This window comes from Carcharhinus amblyrhynchos, chromosome 3 (genome assembly GCF_965287045.1).
Source record: "Carcharhinus amblyrhynchos chromosome 3, sCarAmb.v2.hapA, whole genome shotgun sequence".
NCBI classification, from domain to species: domain Eukaryota; kingdom Metazoa; phylum Chordata; class Chondrichthyes; order Carcharhiniformes; family Carcharhinidae; genus Carcharhinus; species Carcharhinus amblyrhynchos.
Genome location: NC_137326.1, coordinates 133940554 through 133964540, shown reverse-complemented (window position 1 = coordinate 133964540; position 23987 = coordinate 133940554). Strand labels below are relative to the sequence as shown.

The 23987-nt window shown below is 43.3% G+C and overlaps 1 protein-coding gene across 1 annotated transcript in view; it reads left to right on the top strand.

Moving 5' to 3' along the window:
- prkci (protein kinase C, iota) overlaps positions 1 to 23987 on the top strand; it is a 101102-nt gene that overhangs the window by 39669 nt on the left and 37446 nt on the right. Inside the window, exons 4-8 of the mRNA XM_080186041.1 lie at positions 968 to 1018; positions 2582 to 2667; positions 3742 to 3873; positions 14558 to 14602; positions 14731 to 14776. Coding sequence (XP_080042167.1) covers positions 968 to 1018; positions 2582 to 2667; positions 3742 to 3873; positions 14558 to 14602; positions 14731 to 14776 — 360 coding nt within the window. The remainder of the gene's footprint in view (positions 1 to 967; positions 1019 to 2581; positions 2668 to 3741; positions 3874 to 14557; positions 14603 to 14730; positions 14777 to 23987) is intronic.

Sequence of the window (23987 nt, the reverse complement as noted above, 5' to 3'; positions counted from 1 at the left end):
TACAGGAAGATAGTGCATTGATCAATCCTAGCAAGTAGTATCCAGTCAGATTCCCCCTTGGCTATGGAATTTTAAATTGTGTATATTTTCCTCTTTGTGTGAACCCTTTTACTAGCTACTTGCTCCAGTAGTGTAGGCTGCCACTGGTCAATAATGATGCATACGAGCATACGAGTCAGTCTTCAGATTTTGCTTTTCAACTGAGAATAGCAAGTTCCTGTGTGGGGAATACAATTAAGAAGCATTCATAATTGCAGATTGCAGTTATGTGCCAAATCAGCAAAAAACATGTTAATCAGCTAGTCATTTACTCTCAAGGTGACAAAGGTTAAAAATTAAACCCTGGGTTTCTCATATTTGATGAACACTTTTTTTTGTATGTTGCATTTGATAATTTGGCCTTTGGAAGCTGTGCCCCCCCACCCCACCTCCTTCAGGATAATATCAAAGATTCTGGATATTTTATCTGGCAATTCTAGAAAAATCATGGATTTTATTTTGACTCGTCTTTTAGATTTCATTACAGACAGTTAATAGAAGAAATCTTTTGCAAATTTGCTAAAGATATTGCCACATATGAGTATTGGAGGTTTTGCATTCTCCTCTCCCTGTGTTCCCCCTCCCCCAACCACCATCTGTTGCACAGCTTCATCACATTGCATGCTGTGTATGTTTCGCACATACTGAATCACAGCCCCAAAATTCAGTTACTGTGTTACACCCTCCTCCAAAATCTAAGAGTAGGATGTGTGCTATTTGTATAACTTGAAAGTGAAGTGGGCTTAGCTCCTAAATATTAAATATAGAAGCTAGCCAGATAAAGAAGTTACAGACTTAATTGTACTCCCTTGTAGAGTAGTGTATTGGCCCCTTAACCATCACATCACACTAGGCTGCTTGGTTGAAAGTTTATGCCTAATCAACATGATATGTGTCTCTGATATTGATTGGATTTTCATCTTCACAGTGTTTCCCTGTATACCAGAGCGACCAGGGATGCCCTGTCCTGGGGAAGACAGTAAGTATTTCTTATTTTCCTTCGTGATTTGACTGCTTTTGGTGTATATTTGCGCCATTAATTCATGAAATCAATTATTAGCCAAATCCCATTGAATATTGATTACATTTTTCACCCTTTAAATTATGTTGATATTTGTTTTTTTTTCCTCCTCCGCCTCCCTTCCTAAATACACTGACTCACACAGCCAATGTTGCTAGATTACTTAATTGTGGGAGGCACTACAACAAAATCTGATTCTGGCTTCTCTCAGTATAAATCAGTAGTTACCAATTAGAAGCGGGAACCTCTGGTTAGATTCTCCCTCCTCCATCTTCCAGGCATAGTAAAGACAAACTACATTGTTCCGAATCACTATTATAGCTTAAACTGAAAATTGTTCTATGCATTTTAATAACTTATATCATAAAACAGTTAGTCTTTCAAATTGTATTTCATTTCTATCTGCATTAAAAATTTGTGGGAAGTCTTGATTTGAAGAACTTGCTGAAAAATTTCTTAAAATGTGGACAGATGCTAGTCTACCTCCAGAGCATAATTATGTACGTCTCCCCAACAGACCTTCTGTCACACTATATTGATGTTTTGTTCTAATCTGTATATTCTTTTAGAACAAAATGTTCTGGTTAAAGTTATCCAATATTAGAACACAAACTTTAGCAGATTTTGAAGACATTTCTTTTTTCACACTTCAGGCGCAGTCATATAGTAGATGAAATGTAATCATTAATACAGCAGCTGAAATAATTTTGTACAAGTTTATTAACTATTCATCCGCAGGTACAACTGTGTGCTGATAGATTTTCATGAAACTCATAACAGTTCACCTATATATGTGACCAAGCTTTATCATATTTTTGATTAATTGTGTTTATGAGCCTCAATAACCTCATTTGGCTTCTGAACAGATTGGTTTGTAGTTCTGTGGGTTCCCAACTCAGCTCCAAAAATTTGATTACATTTTGCTTCAGTAACTATTAAAACTTTGGTTGCCAAAGAGTGTTCAGTCTATGTGAATTTATTAATCCAGGAAGATTGCATTACGCTTACCATAATGTCCATCTATACCCTCAATGATTGCAAGAATGTAGTGGAGAATTCCATTCCAAGTTTTGACTACTCTGAATGTAAACAGCTCCTTATATAACTTCTTACATTGTTTCAAATTTGGACTTTGCGATTTTGAATTGGTCCCCTTTGTCCTGCTGAAGTAGAGCTCAGGATTTACCTTTTCCACACCTTTGACATAACCTTTAAAGTTGCTTGTCAGTTGTTTTCGACTTTGGCTGAAATGTCCAAGTTCCACCTGGTTTTCCTGACACACTAACACTAGACGATTGAGTTATGGGTTCAGGCAGGAGAAAAGGTGGAGAAAGAGTGTTGAAATAGGACCAGTTTGGCCCTGTGACCACACAATTTATTCTGATGAATATTTTGGCATTTCAAAATATGATATCACTTTCCTGGGATAAAATTTAATAATCAGACAACTTAATTTGTCCTTGCGAGTAGACTGTAAACATGGCTCCAGATTTTTCTATCAGTTTTTGCATCATTTTGCAGAGTCCATTTACAGACGGGGTGCTCGGCGCTGGAGAAAGCTGTACTGTGTAAATGGACACACTTTCCAAGCCAAAAGATTCAACAGAGTGAGAACAACTGTTACCTTTTATTTTCAATGTGTTCATCAAGGTCAGTGCCAGGGAACATAACACTTTCCACTTGTGACACTCATCATCAGACACTCACAATTGAGATATAACCTGGATTAAAGTTCCTTCTGTGCATTTTGTGCATGCGATTAACTGTTGCATTCAGGAGCAATAAATACCAATCGCAGATAGTCATAATTAGAATTAGAATTTAAACAGCGTGCACACAAGCTAAGATTATGTGGTTCATTAATAGAGAAGTCTGTAAATAGATTGTTTGAAAAAGTAATATCCAGACTTGCCCAGGAATGGGCACTTCCTGATCTAAGTGCTTTCTCCATAATACAGTTTTACTATCATTCTTTATTGGTTGATCCTGACTGTGTTCAAGACCTTGTTTGGGCTTGTACAAGGTTGCAGTTCAACACATCTTATTAAATTCTTTATAGATTATATCATATCTACTTGTAGAAAAAGCCTCCCCACACTCTCACTTTCTTCTCAAGAATCAACAACCCTTGCGCAATAAATGGACAAAGTGAGTCACCAGAGTTTTAGGAGACCAGGAAATTTTAAATTTAATGCACAGCAGCTGCACTACATGTTATCACCACTATACGGACACAATGAAGGAAAGATAGTTCCTGGGAGGAGAGAGGAAGACTGAGAATAGCACAGGCACTTTGAGAGTCTAGAATAAGTACTGTTCCCAGGAGGAGAGAGGAAGAATAAGAATCAAAAGCACTTGAGAGTCTAGAATAGTTAGGGGAATGGGCCTAGACCAGAAGTAGATTGGAGTGTTCCCTAGTTTAGCTACATTTCCAACAGGAACAGTTACAGGAACATGTGTAAAATTTCACTCCCTCTCACTTCCAAGTTCCAAACAGTGACCTAAATTTCTAGTCTTATAAAAAGTATACACAATAATTAAGGTCACAGTTTAGAAGTTATTTTGGAGTATGAGTAGTAAAATTTGCTGTGTTAACAAAAAGTTACTGTAACCAACGTGTTCTGTTTGTGCTGAACATTAAACATTTAACTGAGTTTATTTTCTTGCTCTCTTCCTCACAGCGTGCGCACTGTGCATTTTGTACTGATCGGATCTGGGGCCTAGGTCGTCAAGGCTATAAATGTATCAACTGTAAGCTTCTGGTCCATAAGAAATGTCACAAACTGGTTACAATTGAATGTGGACGTCATGCAGTAAGTCTTTATTCTTTTAAAAATTTGAAATCTTAACTCTGTTTAGGGAGGGGGAAATGGTTCCATTGAAAATATTGGCATTGGCTGAGGTGTATTAGAATTTGCTGTGTTAAAACAAAAGTAAAGTTTTATTTTGGTAAGAAATCTGTTCCACAACAAAGTGTAATGCTTTGTCTGAAACCCTCCATTGGTATCTGTTGTGACAAAGAGTGTTTTGGAGAGGAAAGATTACAGCCATAATTAGTCAGCATTGGAAGGAGAAAGGTGTGCTTGTGATTTTTCTTCTTTGTCCCTGCTATATTCATTTTCCCAAGGCTTCATCCCCATATTATCATATGACTTGCTAATGTTTCTCAGTTTTGAGTGGGAGAAAATAGTTTCAGCACAGAAATAAGCAGCCACCAGTGGCAGTTTTTCTTCTAAAGCTAGTTTAGAAATTGGTACTAGTAAATGACGATTGCCTTTATTTAATGTACTGTACTGTACATGAAAAGGATTGCTTTCGCACAAGAACAAGGCACAATTTCCTTATTAATTAGAATTGAATAAAAGCTTAAATGCTTAAATTCACTAAGTAGTTACATACAATTTACATTAACAAACTACCAATATTTAATTGCGGTGTAGAAACAGGAGGATACCATTCAACTGCTTAAGCCAGTTCTGACATTGAGTGAGGTCATAACTTCTGTATCTTAACTCCATATCAGTTGACTTATTACCTGCAACAACTTTTTGCAGGGCAGTTTTCCAGATTTCCACTACACGTTGTGTGAAGAAGTACTTCCTGAAGTGGGGAGGGAATACTTTCTACCTACTGTTATCAATCCACTTTGAACGTAAACACTTCAATTACATCACCCTTAATCTTCTGTGTTCAAGGAAATTTAAGCTTAGTTCATGCAACCAGAGAACCACAGAAAAGTTGCGGTGCAGGAAGAGACCATTCAGCTCTTTGTGTCTGCGCTGGCCAAAAAAGAAATCTAATCCTTCTACCAATCACCTTAAATCTATGCCCCCCGGTGATTGAACCCTCAGCTAGGGGAAATTAGTACTTCCTGTCCTGGCCCGCCATAATTTGGTGCACCTTCATCATGTCATTCAGGAAAACTACCCTAGCCTATCAAAGGCCAGTGAGCCTGATGTCAGTGGTAGGGAAGCTTTTGGAGAAGATACTGAGAGACAGAATATTTGGAATAGTTAATAGTTAAAGGTCATGTCTCGCCAACTTGATTGAGTTTTTTGAAGAGGTGACAAAGATAATTGATGAGGGAAGGATATAGATGTAATCTACATAGACTTTAGCAAGGTGTTTGACAAGGTCCCATACGGCAGACTGGTACTGTGGATGTTAAATGCTCAGATTGAAGTTTTGTAGTTTGGAAGCTAAATTGCGCAGAAGCTAAAATGTTCAAATTAAAGTTGCATGCCTTCTGTGTATAATTTTTTAAAACGTTTATCAGCTTGCAGACCTTCAAAGGAGTTAGTGTCTGCTATTGCAGCATCTGCATAAACTCCATAACATTCTGCTTTTTGGCCTTCACCAGAGGGTGAGCAAGACCGGATTTTTTCATAACAAATACCAAAGCCAAAAATGGGGATACGCTGTGCAAATGAAGGATTAGCAAAAGTCAGTTTTTCATCGAATGAGAAAGGGCAAAAAGCCAAGATTTAATTGGCGAATATGTATGCAAATGAAGGATTAGATAAATTGCTTGTTTCTGTTTGCTGTAATTGACTAAAATTGCTAGTTTTTCTGTAACTTCAGAAACACTTGCAGGAGAACTGAAAGGCGATTCTCCTTGTGCTCAAATCATTAAAGACCTCGGAAAGGAATATGCATGGTGTCTAGTGCAGTTTGTACTCAAGTCGACTAAGAGTGCCCAAGGTTGTTCGTACTCAGGATCTCTGAGTTGCATGGGCTTTGGGGTGGGCTAGTTGAATGGATACAGAACTGGCTTAGCTGTAGGAGACAGAGAGTAGCAGTGGAAGGGTGTTTCTCAGAATGGAGATCTGTAGCTAATGGTGTTCCATGGGGGCCACGATTGAGAACTCTGTTTTTGTAGTATATATAAATGACCTAGAGGAAAATACGGGTGTCTGATTAGTAAGTTTGTTGATGACACGAAAGTTGGTGGAGTTGCTGATAGTGCTGGGGATTGTCAGAGGATACAATAGGATATAGATAGATTGGAGACTTGGACACAGAAATGGCAGATGGAGTTGAATCCGGACAACTGCGAGGTGATGCATTTTGGAGGATCAGATTTAGGTGTGAATTATACTGCAAATGGCAGAACCCTTAGGAACATGGACATCCAGAGGGATCTAGGCGTGCAGGTCCACAGTTCCCTAAAAATGGTAACACAGGTGGCCAAGGTGATTAAGAAAGCATATGGTGTGCTTTCCTTCATCAGCCGAGGCATTGAGTACAAGAGTTGGGAAATTCCAGTGATATAAAACCTTGGTTGTGCCACATTTGGAGTATTGTGTGCAGTTCTGGTCATCACACTACCAGAATCCTTGAAGAGAGTGCAAAGAAGGTTCACTAGGATGTTGCCTGGTCTCAGATATTGACTATGAGGAGATGTTGAATAAGCTAGTTTGTTTTCAATGGAAAGATGGAGGATGAGGAAAGATCTAATAGAGGTCTACAAAATTAAGAGAGACATACACGGTGGATAGTCAGAGGCTATCCAAGGATGGAAGTGTCAATTACAAGGGGGCACAGGTTGAAGGTGAAAGAGGGGAAATTTTAAGGGAGATGTAAGAGGTAAGTTTTTCACGCAGTGGTAGGTATCTGGAATGCACTGCCAGAGGAAGTGGTGGAAGCAGGCACAGGTGGCGTGGTAGCACAGTGGTTAGCACTGCTGCTTCACAGCTCCAGGGACCTGGGTTCGATTCCCGGCTTGGGTCACCGTCTGTGTGGAGTTTGCACATTCTCCTCGTGTCTGCGTGGGTTTCCTCCGGCTTCCTTCCACAGTCCAAAGATGCATGGGTTAGGTTGATTGGCCATGTTAAAATTGCCCCTTAGTGTCCTGGGATGCATAGGTTAGAGGGATTAGCAGGTAAAATGTGTAGGGATATGGGGGTAGAGCTTGGGTGGGATTGTGGTCGGTGCAGACTCGATGGGCCGAAGGGCCTCTTTCTGCACTGTAGGCGTTCTATGTTCAGGCACGTTAGCAACTGGTTGAGTACATGAATAGGGAGGGAATAGAGGGATACAGGGCCGAGTAAGGACAGAAGGTTTTTTATTTTATTTAGGGCATCATGATCAGCACAGGCCTGGACGGCCGAAAGGCCTGTCCCTGTGTTATACTTTCCTTCGTTCTTTGTTCTCTGCATAGCTTCAGCTTTCAAACCTTAGCAATGATCTTGTAAGTCTCCTCTGCATTCTCTCCAGATCAGTTGTGTCCTGCCCGAACTGTTGACAAAATTCTGGCTGTGGCCGAACCTAATTTAATTTTTAGTCCTTGTATCACCCCAGTGAATCTGCACTGCACCCACTCCAAGGTCAAAATATCCTTCCTGAGGTGTTTTCCATATCCCTCATTTCTCTCACAGCTTTTGTTTTGCTTGCATTAAATTTAAATTTGTCTAGTTCAGTGGTTGGCACAGCTGCCTCGGTGCCAGCGACCCTGGTTCAATTCCGGCCTTGGACGACAGCCTGTGTAGAGTTTGCACATTCTCCCAGTTTCCTTCCACAGTCCAAATATGTATAGGTTGGATGGATTGGCCATGCTAAGTTACCCCATCGTGTCCCAAGGTCTGCAGGTTACGCGGATTAGCTATGGTAAATGCACGGGATACCAGGATATGATGGGGAAATGGGCCTCTTTGGAGAGTTGATGCAGACTCGATGGGCCAAATGGCTGCGTCCTGCACTGTAGCAATTCTGTGATTCTAGTTCCTTCTCATGGTAAATAATAAGAACGTAAGAACCAAGAACAGGAGTGGGCCATTAATTCTTTTACTGTTCAAAAATATGTTTATTAAAAACATTCAACGAGAGAGTCTGAACTGCTTCACTGGACAGGGAATTCCACAGATTCAGAACCCTTGGGTGAAGAACTTCCTCAGCTCAGTCCTAAATCTGCTCCACTTATTTTGAAGCTATACCCCCTAGTTCTAGTTTCACCTGCCAGTGGAAACAACTTCCCTGCTTCTGTCTTATATATTCCCTTCATAATCTTATATGTTTCTATAAGATCCCCCCTCATTCTTCTAAATTCCAATGAGTATAGTCCCAGTCATAGAGGTTTGCAGCATGGAAACAGGCTCTTCAGGTCAACCTGTCCACCATTTTTTCTTAAAACCCTAGGCTAGTCCCAATTGCCCGCATTTAAGAACATAAATAGGAGCAGGAGAAGGCCACCTAGCCCTCCGAGCCTGCCCCGCCATTCAGTAAGATCATGGCTGATCTGGAGTGGATCAGTTCCACTTTCCCGCCTGCTCCCCATAACCCTTAATTCCCTTGTCTATCAGAAATCTATCTACCCGTGACTTAAACATATTCAACGAGGTAGCCTCCACCACTTCAATGGGCAGAGAATTCCAGAGAGTGAAGGAGTTCCTCCTCAACTCTGTTCTAAACTCCCCCCCGCCCCCGCTTATTTTGAGGCTGTGCCCTCTAGTTCTGGTTTCCTTTCTAAGCTGGAAGAATCTCTCTACCTTTACCCTATCTAGCCCCTTCATTATGTTGTAAGTCTCTATAAGATCCCCCCTCAGCTTTCTAAGCTCCAGCGAGTACAGGCCCAGTCTATTTAATCTCTTCTCATAAGCTAACCCCCTCATCTCCGGTATCAGCCTGGTGAACCTTCTCTGTATTCCTTCCAGGGCCAATATATCCTTTTGCAAATAAGGGGACCAAAACTGCACAGTTGCAGTCCAGTTGCGGCTCCACCAGTGCCTTGTACAGTTGCAGCAAGACCTCCCTGCTTTTATATTCTATCCCCCTTGCGATAAAGGCCAACATTCCATTCACCTTCTTGGTCACCCGCTGCACCTGCAGTCTGAGTTTTTGCGATTCGTGCAAAGGACCCCCAGGTCCCTCTGCACAGTAGCATGCTGCAACTTTTCACCATTTAAATAATATTCCATCCTACTACTATTTCTTCCAAAGTGGATAACCTCACATTTGCTAATGTTATACTCCATCTACCAGCTCCTCGCCCACTCACTCAGCCTATCCAGATCTGTCTGCAGACTTTCTGCGTCCTCCACGCAATTCGCTTTTCCACTCATCTTCGTGTCATCAGCAAATTTTGTTCCCTACACTCAGCCCCCTCCTCCAGATCATCTATGTATATGGCTTATGTATTTGGCCCATATCCCTCTATACCCATCTTACTCATAAGAACATAAGAAATAGGAGCAGGAGTAGACCATCTAGCCCCTTGAGCCTGCCCCGCCATTCAGTAAGGTCATGGCTGATCTGAAGTGGCTCAGTTCCACTTTCCCGTTTTCTCCCCATAACCCTTAATCCCCTCGCCTACCAAAAACCTATCTACCCGCGTCTTAAATATGTTTAGCGAGGTAGCCTCCACCACTTCAACAGGCAGAGAATTCCAGAGATTCACCACCCTTTGAGTGAAGAAGTTCCTCCTCAACTCCGTTCCATCCCCTTCATCATCTTATACGTCTCAATAAGATCCCCCCTCATCCTTCTAAACTCCAATGAGTACAAGCCCAGTCTATTCAGCCTCTCTTCATAGTTCAACCCCCTCAACTCCGGTATCAGCCTAGTGAACCTCCTCTGCACTCCCTCCAAGGCCAAAATATCCTTGCGCAAGTGCGGCAATCAAAACTGCACACGGTACTCCAGCTGTGGCCTCACCAGTGCCCTGTACAGTTGCAGCAAGATCTCCCTACTTTTATATTCAATCCCCCTCGCTGTGAAGGCCAGCATCTCATTTGCCTTCCTGATCACCTGCTGCACCTGTAGGCTGGGTTTTTGCGACTCATGCAGAAGGACCCCTAGGTCCCTCTGCACCGTAGCATGCTGCAGCTTTTCGCCCTTTAAGTAGTCGTCCCTCCTACTATTATTCCTGCCAAAGTGGATTACCTCACACTTGCCAACATTGTATTCCATCTGCCAGGTCCTCGTCCACTCGCTCCGTCTATCTAGATCCCTCTGCAGACTTTCTACACCCTCTGCACAATTTGCTTTTCCACTTATCTTTGTGTCATCAGCAAATTTCAACACCCTACACTCAGCTCCCTCCTCCAGATCATCTATATAAATGGTAAATAGCTGAGGCCCCAGCACCGATCCCTGGGGCATTCCACTAGTCACCAACCGCCAATCCGAATAGCACCCATTGACACCTACTCTCTGCCTCCTATTTGACAGCCAATCCTCTATCCACGCTAACACCTTACCCCCAACTCCATGCCCCTTAACCTTCTGTAACAACCTTTTGTGCGGTACCTTATCAAACGCCTTTTGAAAATCGAGAAACACCACATCCACCGGCTCCCCTCCGTCCACCGGACTAGACACATCCTCATAGAATTCCAATAAATTCGTCAGACGCAATTTCCCTTTAACGAATCCCTGCTGCGTCTGCCCTATCAAACAATTCTTCTCAAGATGACTCGCTATTTCTTCTTTAATGACGGATTCAAGCATTTTTCCTACAACAGACATTAAACTAACCGGCCTATAATTCCCTGCCTTTTGCCTGCTACCCTTTTTAAACAGCGGCGTAACATTAGCCGTTTTCCAATCTTCCGGCACTTCCCCGGAATCCAGCGAGGTTTGGAAAATAATCACTAAGGCATCCACTATCACCTCCGCCATTTCCTTCAGAACCCTGGGATGCAGTCCATCCGGTCCTGGGGACTTGTCCACCATCAGTCCCACTAGTCTGTCAAGCACTACCTCTCTAGTGACAATGATCTCATTCAGGCCCTCAACTCCTACCATCCTTCTATCGTTAATACCCGGCAAACTATTTGAGTCCTCCTCCGTGAAGACCGAAGCAAAAAACTTATTTAAGGCCTCAGCCATTTCCTCATCCCCCCCCACTAAATCCCCCCTCTCATCCTCTAAGGGTCCAACATTCACCCTAGCCAGCCTCCTCCTCTTCATATATTTGTAAAAACTCTTACTATTCTTTTTTATATTTAGCGCTAGTTTAGCTTCATAGTCTATCCTTCCTTTCTTTATCAACTTCTTCGTCGTTCTTTGTTGATTTTTAAACCTCTCCCAATTCTCTATTCGCCCACCACTTTTAGCCACTCTAGACGCATCAGCTTTTAATTTAATACTCTATCTCCTTCGTTAACCACGGCTGATTATCCCTTCTCCTACGATCCTTCTTTATCATCAGAATAAATTTCTGCTGAGCACCAAGAAAGATCTCCTTAAAGATCCTCCACTGTTCCTCAGCAGTCCTACCGACCAATCTGCGCCACCAATCTACATTCGCCAATTCCTCTCTCATCCTATCGTACTCCCCTCTGTTCAAACAGAGTACACAGGTCCAGGATCCTACTTTCTCATCCTCCATCTGCATCAAAAACTCCACCATACAATGATCACTCTTCCCAAGAGGATCCCTCACAACAAGGTCCCTAATTCTACCTGCCTCATTACATAACACCATACCTAAGATAGCTCGCTCCCTCGTTGGCTCCAGCACACACTGTTCAAGGAAACTATCCCGGCAGCATTCCAAGAACTCTTCCTCAAGCCCACCGCGTCCAACATGGGTCGACCAATCAATATGTAGATTGAAATCCCCCATAATTATCGCCGTTCCATTCCCGCACACATCATTTATTTGTGTGTTTATAGCCCGCCCCACCTCCAGGTCATTATTTGGAGGCCTATAGACCACACACACCAACGTCTTCCTCCCCTTGCTGTTCCTTATCTCCACCCACAACGATTCCACGTTCTGCTCTTTGGCGCCTATATCTTCCGTTACTACCACCCTGATACTATCCTTAATCAGCAGAGCTACCCCTCCCCCCTTTTCCTCCCTTCTATCCTTCCTAAACACTTGATACCCCTGGACATTCAGCTCCCAGTCCCTGTCACCCTGCAACCATGTTTCCGTAATGGCCACCAGATCATATCCATTTGTGCTGATCTGCGCCACCAGCTCATTGGCTTTGTTCCGAATGCTTCGTGCATTCAGATAAAGTGTTTTTATCCCAGCCTTTATCTGGACCCTATTTGAAGGAACGCTACCAACCTTTCTCATACTCCCTACTCCCTTTATTATTGGGACATCTTTGACCTCTTCCCGTACCTGTACCCTCTCTTTTACTTTAGACACTGTAATTTCACCTACCCTTGCACGCACGCACACACACACACACACACACACACACACACACCCCCCCCCCTTGGCGATTCGCCAAGACTCTGGTCCCAGCACGGTTCAGACTAACACCATCCCATCTGAACAGGTCTCAGCTGCCCCAATTCTGGTGCTAATGCCCCATAAATTCAAAACCCTTCATGTGACTGTCTAAGTGCTTTATAAAAGACAAAATTGTTCCCGCCTCTACTACTATCTCTGACAGCTTGTCCCAGATACTCTGCACCCTCTGTGTGAAAAATTGCCCCTCTGGACCCTTTTGTACCTCTCCGCTCTCACCTTAAACTATTGCCCTCGAGTTTTAGACTCCCCTACCTTTGGGAAAAGATATTGACTGTCTAGCTGACCTATGCCCCTCATTATTTTATAGACCTCTATAAGATCACCTCTCAGACTCCTACACTCCAGAGGAAAAAGTCCCAGTCTATCCAGTTTCTCCTTATGACTCAAACCATCAAGTCCCGGTAGCATCCTAGTAAATCTTTTCTCCCCTCTTTCTAGTTTAATAACATCCTTTCTATAATAGGGTGACCAGAACTGTACACAGTATTCCAAGTGTGCCCTTACCAATGTCTTGTACAACTTCAACAAGACGTCCCAACTTCTAGTCAACGTTCTGACCAATGCAACCAAGCATGCTGAATGCTTTCTTCACCACTCTGTCCACCTGTGACTCCACTTTCAAGGAGCTACGAACATGTACCCCTAGATCTCTTTGTTCTGTAGCTCTCCCAACACCCTGCCATTACTTGCGTACGTCCTGCCCCAGTTCACTCTACCAAAATGCATCACCTCACATTTATCTGAATTAATCTCCATCTGCCATTCGTCAGCCCACTGGCCCAATTGATCAAGATCCTGTTGCAATCTGAGATAACCTTCTTCACTGTCCACTGTGTCACCAATCTTGGTGTCATCTGCAAACTTACTAACCATGCCTTTAATATTCTTGTCCAAATCTCAGTCTATGTTGGGGAAGTTAAAATTGCCCATCACAGCAACCCTGTTGTTTCACATATCCTCATAACCTGCAGACATATCAGTTCCTCCACTTCACGCTGGCTGTTGGGAGGTCTGTAGTACAACTCCAACAGTGCAATTCACTGCTCCTGTTCCTTAGTTCTATCCATATGGCCTCACTGCATGATCCCACCAAGGTGTACTCCCTCTGTATAGCTGTGACATTCTCCCTAATCAGTAAAGCAACACCCCCATCTCTTTTGTCACCCTCTCTATCTTGCCTGAAGCATCTAAATCCTGGAATGCTAAGCTGCCAGTCCTGCCCTTCTTTCATCCAAGTCTCTGTAATTGCTGCACATCATAGTTCCGTGTAGTAATCCAAGCTTTAAGTTCATCTGCCTTACCTATCATCTTCATTGCGTTAAAGCAAACACACCTCAGACCGTCTATCCTGTCATTTTGTACACTCTCCCTGTATTTTACTTCTCTTAGCCTTACTGGACCCATTCACTGATTTTCCACAGTCTCTATACTAGCTCTAACATGGTCCACTATCTTGATGACTGAATACCATATTGTTCTGGAAAACTGTACCAATAGGCAGAAATTTTTTGCGTATTTATTTGGTGTGAACCTGGAAAATCAGCAAGTTTGTGCGCAGATCTTTAACAATAATGATGTTGCCCTTAACCAGTGACGAGAAAAAAAAATCAGTGCAGGATCATAATCCTGCTCTTAGTCAGAGACCCTGTTGCTCATTTCACAGGTATTGATTTAGGACAAGACTAGGCTTACCTTTGAGGCCAACTCTATCCCTCTCATCATCTCGGCTGTTATGAAAAATGAACCTTGCTGCAGAGTTGCTGTGATGTTTGAAACGGCATGCAATATAAACCTTTGCTTCCAGGAAAGAAAGAAAAGCTGGAAGAGAAACAAGCATAGCATATGTTCACTCCATATTATTCTTTTGAAAGATGTATAATGCTTCAGTTTTGGAGAAATATCAAATGCTTCTGGTATTCGTAAAGTTATAATAAAAATGTAAAGAAAACTTTGAAAATTATGACTGTTATTGAACTGAAATGATGGACAAGATTTTAGCTTCAACGTTCTTGGCACACCTTGCTCATTGGGAAATGAAAAGGCAGAAGATTGAGTATAGAGGGTACTGAATATCAATTTTATATCATTTAAATGCCCGCTTCACGAATGGCCATGCTTGGGCAAAACTTTGTAATTGCACTATTGAGGGTATGCAAATTTTAAACTTTTAGTTGCCCACGCTCCAAAATCCAAAATTGAAAAATGACAATATTTGTGTCATCATAAAATACTTGGTTTCTGCCCATGAAAATGAATGTTTTTGTAATTAACTGTGTTCTATTTTACAGATCAACACACATCCTCATCATTATCCTTGGGGAAGCGGTGATCAGGTGTGAGAGTGATTTGATGATATTAATTTGATGATATTGCTGAATTATCTTCTTGCATTTTACTTGTTATAATTTAAATTTGCATACTGCTTCACAGCTGAGAATCATAATGTTGTGCTTTGGCCTAGGAACATATGATTCCGGGTGCAGAAAATGCAGAAAACATTGTACCAGGTAAAGAGGATTTTTATTTTTAACTGGGAATATTTTAAACACATCATCTCACAGCGGTCATAGAATTCCGACAGTGCAGTAGGCCCTCAAGTTTGCACTGACTCTCTAACAGAGCATCTGAACCAGGCCCACCTCCACTCTATTCCTTTAACCCCATGCATTTACCCCACTAATCCCCCTGATCTACACATCTTGGAACACTAAGAGGCAATTTAGCATGGCCAGTCCATCTAACCTGCATACCTTTGGACTGTGGGAAGAAACAGGAGCATTTGGAGGGAACCCATGCAGACACTGCGAGAATGTGCAAACTCCACACAGTAACCCAAGGCTGGAATAGAACCAGCGTGCTGAGAGATAGCAGTGCTAACCAGTATGCCACCATGGTTTTGAATCAAATGGACAGAACTAGTGGACATACTAATAGCGTGAAACTTTTACTGAGTCATTTGCTCCCTTCAACTTTTTCCCCTCCTTCCATGAAGGCCCATACTTGATCACAGGTGACAACCTTTTTGTAATTCGTCCAAAATCATTGTTTGTATGAGCAAGAAAAACAAGTGCCAGCAGGCTGCATGATGATGCATAAGTGAACTCAGTTCTTTCTCACCTGGCAACTGCACTTGCAGCTTGGGTTATTAAATAGCAGTTGGGGAGTTATACTTCTGTTGTAGAAACCATAGAAGCCATCGAAAATTACAGCTCAGAAACAGGCCTTTTGGCTCTTCTTGTCTGTGCCGAACCATTTTTTGCCTAGTCCCACTGACCTGCACTTGGACCATATCCCTCCATACCCCTCTCATCCATGTACCCGTCCAAGTTTTTCTTAAATGTTAAAAGTGACCCCGCATTTACCACTTTATCCGGCAGCTCGTTCCACATTCCCACCACTCTCTGCATGAAGCCCCCCCCCCCCGCCGCGCGCTAATATTCCCTTAAACTTTTCTCCTTTCACCCTTAACCCATGCCCTCTGGTTTTTTTCTCCCCCAGCCTCTGTGGAAAAAGCCTGCTTGCATTCACTCTATCTATACCCATCAAGATCTTATACACCTCTATCAAATCTCCCCTCATTCTTCTACGTTCCAGGGAATAAAGTCCCAACCTATTCAATCTCCCTCTGTAACTCAGCTTCTCAAGTCCCAGCAACATCCTCATGGACCTTCTTTGCACTCTTTCAACCTTATTTACATCCTTCCTGTAACTAGGTGACCAAAACTGTACACAACACTCTAAATTCGGCCTCACCAATGCCTTATATAACCTTACCATAACACGCCAACTTTTATACTCGATACTCAGATTTATAAAGGCCAATATACCAATAGCACTCTTTACGACCCTATCCACCTGTGACGTCACATTTAGGGAATTCTGTACCTGTATTCCTAGAACCCCCTGTTCAACTGCACTCTTCAGGGTCCTAGCATTTACCTTGCACGTTCTACTTTGGTTTGTCCTTCTAAAGTGCAATACCTCACACTTGTCTGCGTTAAATTCCATTTGCCATTTTTCAGCCCATTTTTTTAGTTGGTCCAAATCCCTCTGCACGCTTTGAAAACCTTCCTCACTGTCCACTACACCTCCAATCTTTGTATCATCAGCAAATTTGCTGATCCAATTTACCACATTATCATCCAGAATGTTGATAGAGATGACAAACAACAATGGACCCAACAGCGATCCCTGTGGCACACCACTAGTCACAGACCACCACTCAGAGAAGCAATCCTCCACAACCACTCTCTGGCTTCTTCCAATGAGCCAGTGTCTAATCCAATTTACTACCTCCCCATGTATATCTAGCGACTGAATCTTCCTAACTAACCTCCCATGAGGGACCTTGTCAAAGGCCTTGCTAAAATCCAGGTGGACAACGTCCGCCGCCTTCCCTTCATCCACTTTCCTGGTAACCTCCTCAAAAAACTCTAATAGATTGGTCAAACATGACCTACCATGCACAAAGCCATGTTGACTCTCCCTAATAAGTCTCTGTCTATCCAAATATTTGTAGATCCTATCCCTTATCACACCTTCCAATAACTTGCCCACCACAGACGTCAAACTTACTGGCCTATAATTTCCCGGATTTCTTTTGGAACCTTTTTTAAACAACGAAACAACATGAGCCACCCTCCAATCATCCGGCACCTCCCCCATGCATACTGACATTTTAAATATGTAAACCAGGGCCCCTACAAGTTCACTACTAGCCTCCCTCAAGGTCTGTGGGAATACCCTGTGCGGTCCTGGCGATTTATCCACTCTGATTTGCCTCAAGACAGCCAGCACCACCTCCTCTTAATATGTAAAGGTTCCATGACCTCCCTACCTGTTTGCCCTATTTCCATAGACTCCATGCCCGTTTCCTCAGTAAATACGGATGCAAAAAAAACATTTAGTATCTCCCCCATCTCTTTTGGTTGTGCTGGGCACCGGTGAGACTATGTCTGGAATACTATGTGTAGTATTAGTCTCTTTATTTAAGGGAAGATGTAAGCAGTTCTGAAGTTTACTAGATTAATACGAGAATGGGTGGGTTGCCTTTTGAGGAAAGGTTGGAAAGTTTATGTTTGTATGCACTAGAGTCGAGAAGAGTAAGAACGGCTTGATCAAAATCTTTACGATCCTGAGGGGCATTGACAAGGTGAACGTGGAGAGTATGTTCCTCTTGTGCAGAATCTAAAATGAAGGGTCGTTGTTCAAAAAAAAGGGGTTTGTTCATATAAGAAAGAGAAAGTATGGATGGATATTTCCTCCTGCCTCACCTTTTTCCATCTCTACTGAGTCCAGTGTTGTTGAAGCTAACTCAACATAAATTAAATTGAGTCTGAGAGCTCCCTGGCATTCAGAACTCACTACTGCAGTCGGTGATGTATTCATTAAGCCAGCAGAGGAAGACTTTCTGGCAAATAACATTGTCCTGAGCGTTCATCACTGTTCTTACCTGTGGATGGGAAGCAGTGCGAAAATAGAATAAAATTATATTGAGTGTGTGTGTGCATTTGCATGTAAATGTTGGCTGCTTACTTTTTGTCCAAAATCTTGCTTGCTTTCAAATATTACTTATGAGTCAGTATTTACCATATTAACTAATTCTGTGTTTCTCGTTCAAATTTGCAATGTTACCTTCACAGTTTACACATTGGCACACTGGGTGCTGCTCTTGAATACTTTTCCAACTCTGCCGTACATTTTCTTTTTCTTTCTTGTATATGAATTAAGAGCAGGAATAAGCCACCCAGCAGCTTGAGCCTCCTCCACTATTTAATACACTGATGGCTGACCTGACTGTAACTTCAATCTTACATTCCTGCCTCCCTCTGAAAATCCTTCAGCCACCCCTCTGTTCATCAGGACTCGAGTTCTACCTTAAAAATATTCAAATACTCTGCTTCGACTGCCTTTTCAGGAAGAGAGTTCCAGAAACTCCCAACCCTCTGACAGCAAAAAGTTCTTCTCATCTCTTTCTTATATGAACAAACCCCTTTTTTTTGAACAACGACCCTTCATTTTAGATTCTGCACAAGAGGAACATACTCTCCACATTCACCTTGTCAATGCCCCTCAGGATCATAAAGATTTTGATCAAGCCGCTTCTTACTGTTCTAGAGTCTAGTGGATACAAGCATAAACTTTCCAACTTTTCCTCAAAAGGCAACCCACCCATTCCTGTATTAGTCTAGTAAACTTCAGAACTACTTACATCTTTCCTTTAATAAGGAGACCAATACGACACATAGTATTCCAGACATAGTCTCACTGGTGCCCAGTACATCAGAAGTATAACCACCCCCCCCCCCAAACACTTCTGTAATCAATTCTCCTCACAATAAATGATATTCTATTAACTTTCCTAATTACTTACTATACCTGCAACCAAGCCTTTTGTGATTCAAGCACGAGGACACCAATGTCTGTCTGCACCTTAGAGCCCTGCATTGCCATGATCTGTTTATCGTTTCTCATATTAGTACCTATCTCTCGTCCCTACTCTTTGGTGTATCACATCTGCCCAAATTTGATGTTTTGTCTCCATTATTTAGTTTAAAACTCTCTATTTCCCTAGTTCTGGTGTGACTCTCTAGAACATCAGCTGCAGCACTCTGCTGTAGACTATCCCAGTGGTACAGTCCCACTTTCCCCAGTACTGATGCCAGTGCCCATGAACCGGAACTCACTTTTCCCACACTAGTTTTTGAGCCATGCATTCATGTCTCTAATCTTATTTGTCCTGTGCCAATTTGTGGCTCAAGTAATAATTCAGAAATTATTACCTGAGATTCTGCTTCTTAACTTGGTGCCTAGATCCTCATGCTGACTTTCAAAACCTGCATTCTTGTCCTGCCTTTGGTACCTCAATAGGCCATGACCACTGGACCCTCCTCCTCCTACTGTAGGTTCCTCTCCAACCCAGAGCAAATGTCCTGAGCCCTGGCACCAAATAAGCAACACAGCCATCTGGACTTTCACTCTATTATAGAGAACAGTGTCAATCCCCTCACTATACTGGCCCCTACTACCACTGCATTCTTGTGTGCTTCCCCCCTCTTGAATGACATTCTGTACCACAGTGCTATGGTCAGCTAGCTCTTCCACTTTGCAGACCCCATGCTCATCCAAACAAGCTGAAAGAAACCTCAGACCTGTTGGGCAATTGCAGAGATTGACACTCCTGCCTCAGCTGCAGTCATTCCTTCCTGTTCCTGACCGCTTGTAAAGTCAGAAGATTCCATCCTAAGGAGTGTGACTGCCTCCTGCAGCAAGTGTCCAGGTGACTGTCACCCTCCCTGATGTATCACTGTCCACAACAGTGACTCTGAGCCAAAGCTCCTCGAGCCACAGACATTTATTGTAGACATGCTTGCCCTTGGAATCCATGAGTTCCCACATGTTGCAACCATGACACATCACCTACCCTGCCATACTTATGAAGTTTAATTACTTAGTTAATTTCAGGTATCTATTTTAAATATTTATAATCTTGTCACAAACTCCGGTACTATTTTAACTTTGGAAAATACCACTTATGGGATATACACCAGATACTCACCAGCAGCACAGCTCCTCCCCTGTAGTAGAGCAGAACCCAATTCCTGCAGATTGAAAAAATTAGAAAGAGCAAGGGAGTACCTTCCTCCCCTCCTCCTCACTGAACTTCATCTTTTCATCAAACTTCTGTTCCAAGTCACACTCCAGTGCTAGTCGCACGGAGTACTGTCTGAATTTGTATGCTCTGCAGAGAGGGACCAGCTAAGCCCAGGTACAGCAAGACCAGCTCAAGTCGGTTTACTCAATTGACCCTTTCATCTCGGCTAGTATATAGGCCTATTTAGGTCCCTGGGTGAGGTTAGAAGTTAAACAGTATTTCTTTCCCTCTTCTTATCTTAAGAACATAAGAAATAGGAGCAGGAGTAGGCCATCTAGCCCTTCGAGCCTGCCCCGCCATTCAGTAAGATCATGGCTGATCTGCCGTGGCTCAGTTCCAGATTCCCGCCCTCTCCCCATAACCCTTAATCCCCTCTCATCAAAAACCCATCAACCCGCGTCTTAAAAATATTTAGCGAGGTAGCCTCCACCACTTCAACGGGCAGAGAATTCCAGAGATTCACCACCCTTTGAGTGAAGAAGTTCTTCCTCAACTCCGTTCTAAACCGTCCCCCCTTTATCTTGAGGCTGTGCCCCCTAGTCCTACTGTCCTTTCTGAGCGGGAAGAGTCTCTCCACCTCTATCCCATCCATCCCATTCATCATCTTATACGTCTCAATGAGATCTCCCCTCATTCTTCTAAACTCTAACGAGTACAAGCCTAGTTTATTCAGCCTCTCCTCATAGCTCAACCCCCTCAATTCCGGCATCAGCCTCGTAAACCTCCTCTGCACTCCCTCCAAGGCCAAAATATCCTTGCGTAAGTACGGCGCCCAAAACTGCACACAGTACTCCAGCTGCGGCCTCACCAATGCCCTATACAGCCGCAGCAAGACCTCCCTACTTTGATATTCAATCCCCCTCGCTATGAAGGCCAGCATCCCATTCGCCTTCCTGACCACCTGCTGCACCTGCAAGCTGGGTTTTTGCGACTCATGCACAAGGACCCCGAGGTCCCTCTGTACCGTCGCCTGCTGCAGTTTTTCTCCACGTAAGTAATAATCCTTCCTACCATTATTCCTACCAAAGTGGACCACCTCACACTTGCCAACATTAAATTCCATTTGCCATTTCCTGGCCCATTCGCCCAGCCTATCTAGATCCTTCTGTAGACTCTCCACACCCTCCGCACAATTTGCCGTTCCACCAATCTTGGTGTCATCAGCAAATTTCGACACCATACACTCGGTTCCCTCCTCTAGATCATCTATGTAAATGGTAAATAGCTGAGGCCCCAGCACCGACCCCTGGGGCACTCCACTAGTCACCAACCGCCAATCCGAATAGCACCCATTGACCCCCACTCTCTGCCTCCTATTTGACAACCAATCCCCTATCCACGCTAACACCCTACCCCCAACTTCATGTCCCCTGACCTTCTGCAATAACCTCTTGTGAGGTACCTTGTCAAACGCCTTCTGAAGATCAAGAAAGACCACATCCACCGGCTCTCCTCTATCCACCGCCCTAGACACATCCTCATAGAACTCCAGTAAATTTGTCAGACACGACTTCCCTTTAACGAAACCGTGCTGCGTCTGCTCTATCAAGCAATTCCCCTCAAGATGCCTCGCTATTTCCTCCTTGATGACGGATTCTAACATTTTACCTACAACAGACGTTAAACTAACCGGCCCATAATTCCCTGCCTTTTGCCATTTTCAATGTTCTTCCTGCTTCTCCTTGGGCCTGAATTACTTGTACACAGCTGGATGCTGCCTTTCCATTAGCTGCCATTCTTAAGAGAGCAGAGTGCTTCATCTACTTCTTTCCCCTTCTCTACTTTTGTTGTGTCATTTCTGTTTCTCCTGCATCATTGTCCATCCCATTTACCACTGGAGTATTAATACATCGAGCATCATTCCAGACACGGTGGTAGAAGGATACTGAAAACCGCTTTAAAGATGGAAATGGATAAATATTTGGAAAATGGGATAGGGAAATACTATTAAATGGATAGTGCTTTTTGAAAGACATTGAAGGTGTGTTGGGGCAAATGGTCTCCTCCGTCTGCAACTGGACCCTGAACTTCCTAACTCGGAGACCACAGTCAATAAGGAGAGGCAACAACACCTTCTCCACAATCATTCTCAACACCAGCACCCCAAAAGGCTATGTTGTCAACCCCTTACAATACTCTTTATACACCTATGACTGTAGCCAAATTTCCTTCCAATCAATTTTTGAGTTTGTTGACAACACCACTGTAATGAGACAGATCTCAAACAATGATGAGACAGTACAGGAATGAGATAGAGAATCTGGTGAACTGGTGCGGCGACAATGATCTCTTCCTCACTGTCAACAAAACGAAGGAGATCGTCATCGACTTCAGGAAGCACAGAGGAGAACATGTGCCCGTCTACATCAATGGGAATGAAGTAGAAAGGTTTGAGAACTTCAAATTTTTAGGTGCCCAGATCACTAACAACCTGTCTTGGTCTCCCCGTGCTGACACTATAGTTAAGAAAGCCCCCCAACGTCTGTACTTTCTCAAAAGACGCAGGCAATTTGGCATATCAGCTATGACTCTCACTGACTTTTACCAATGCACCATAGAAAGCATTCTTTCTGGTTGTATCGCAGCTTGGTATGGCTCCTGCCCTGCCCAAGACCACAAGAAACTACAAAAGATTGCAAATATAGCCCAATCCATCACGCAAACCAGCCTTCCATCCATTGACTCTGTCTACGCTTCCTGCTGCCGCAGCAAAGCAGCCAGCATAATCAAGGACCCCACGCTCCTGGACATTCTCTCTTCCACTTTCTTCCGTCAGGAAAAAGATACAAAAGTTTGAGGTCACGTACCACTCAACTCGAGAACAGCTTCTTCCTTGCTGTCGTCAGATTTTTGAATGGGCCTGCCTTGCATTAAGTTGATCTTTCTCTGACCCTATGACTGTAATACTACATTCTGCACTCTCTCATTTCTCTGTCTATGAACGGCATGCTTTGTCTCTATAGCACGCAAGAAACAATACTTTTCACTGTATATTAATTCATGTGACAATAATAAAACCAATCAAATGCTATGGAGGGCATTAGGTATGAGGAGAGGTTGGAGAAACTTGTTTTGTTCTCACTGAAATGACAAAGGTTGAAGGGCGACCTGATAAAAGCCTACAAGATTATGAGAGGCATGGACAGAGTGGATCGTCAGAAGCTTTTTCCCAGGGTGGAAGAGTCAACTACTAGGGAACATAGGTTTAAGGTGCGTGGGGCAAGGTTGAAAAGAGATGTACGAGGCACATAAGAACATAAGAAATAGGAGCAGGAGTAGGCCATCTAGCCCTTCGAGCCTGCCCCGCCATTCAGTTAGATCATGGCTGATCTGAAGTGGCTCAGTTCCACTTTTCTGCTTTCTCCCCGTAACCCTTAATTCCCTTGTCTGTCAAAAACCTACCTACCCGTGTCTTAAATATATTTAGCAAGGTAGCCTCCACCACTTCAATGGGCAGAGAATTCCAGAGATTCACCACCCTTTGAGTGAAGAAGTTCCTCCTCAACTCCGTTCTAAACTGCTCCCCTCCATCTTGAGGCTGTGCCCTCTAGTCCTGCTGTCCTTTCTGAGTGGGAAGAATCTCTCTACCTCTACCCTATCCAACCCTTTCATTATCTTATACGTCTCTATAAGATCCCCCCTCATCCTTCTAAACTCCAACGAGTACAGACCCAGTCTATTTAGTCTCTCTTCATAGTCTAACCCCCTCATCTCTGGTATCAGCCTAGTGAACGTCCTCTGCATTCCAAGGCCAAAATATCCTTGCACAAGTGCGGCGACCAAAACTGCACACAGTACTCCAGCTGCGGCCTCACCAGTGCCCTGTACAGTTGCAGCAAGACTTCCCTGCTTTTATATTCTATCCCCCTTGCTATAAAGGCCAGCATCCTATTCGCCTTCTTGATCACCTGCTGCACCTGCAGGTTGGGTTTTTGCAACTCATGCTCAAGGACCCCCAGGTCCCTCTGCACCGTAGCATGCTGCAGCTTTTCGCCCTTTAAATAGTAATCCCTCCTACTATTATTTCTGCCAAAGTGGATAACCTCACACTTGCTAACATTGTA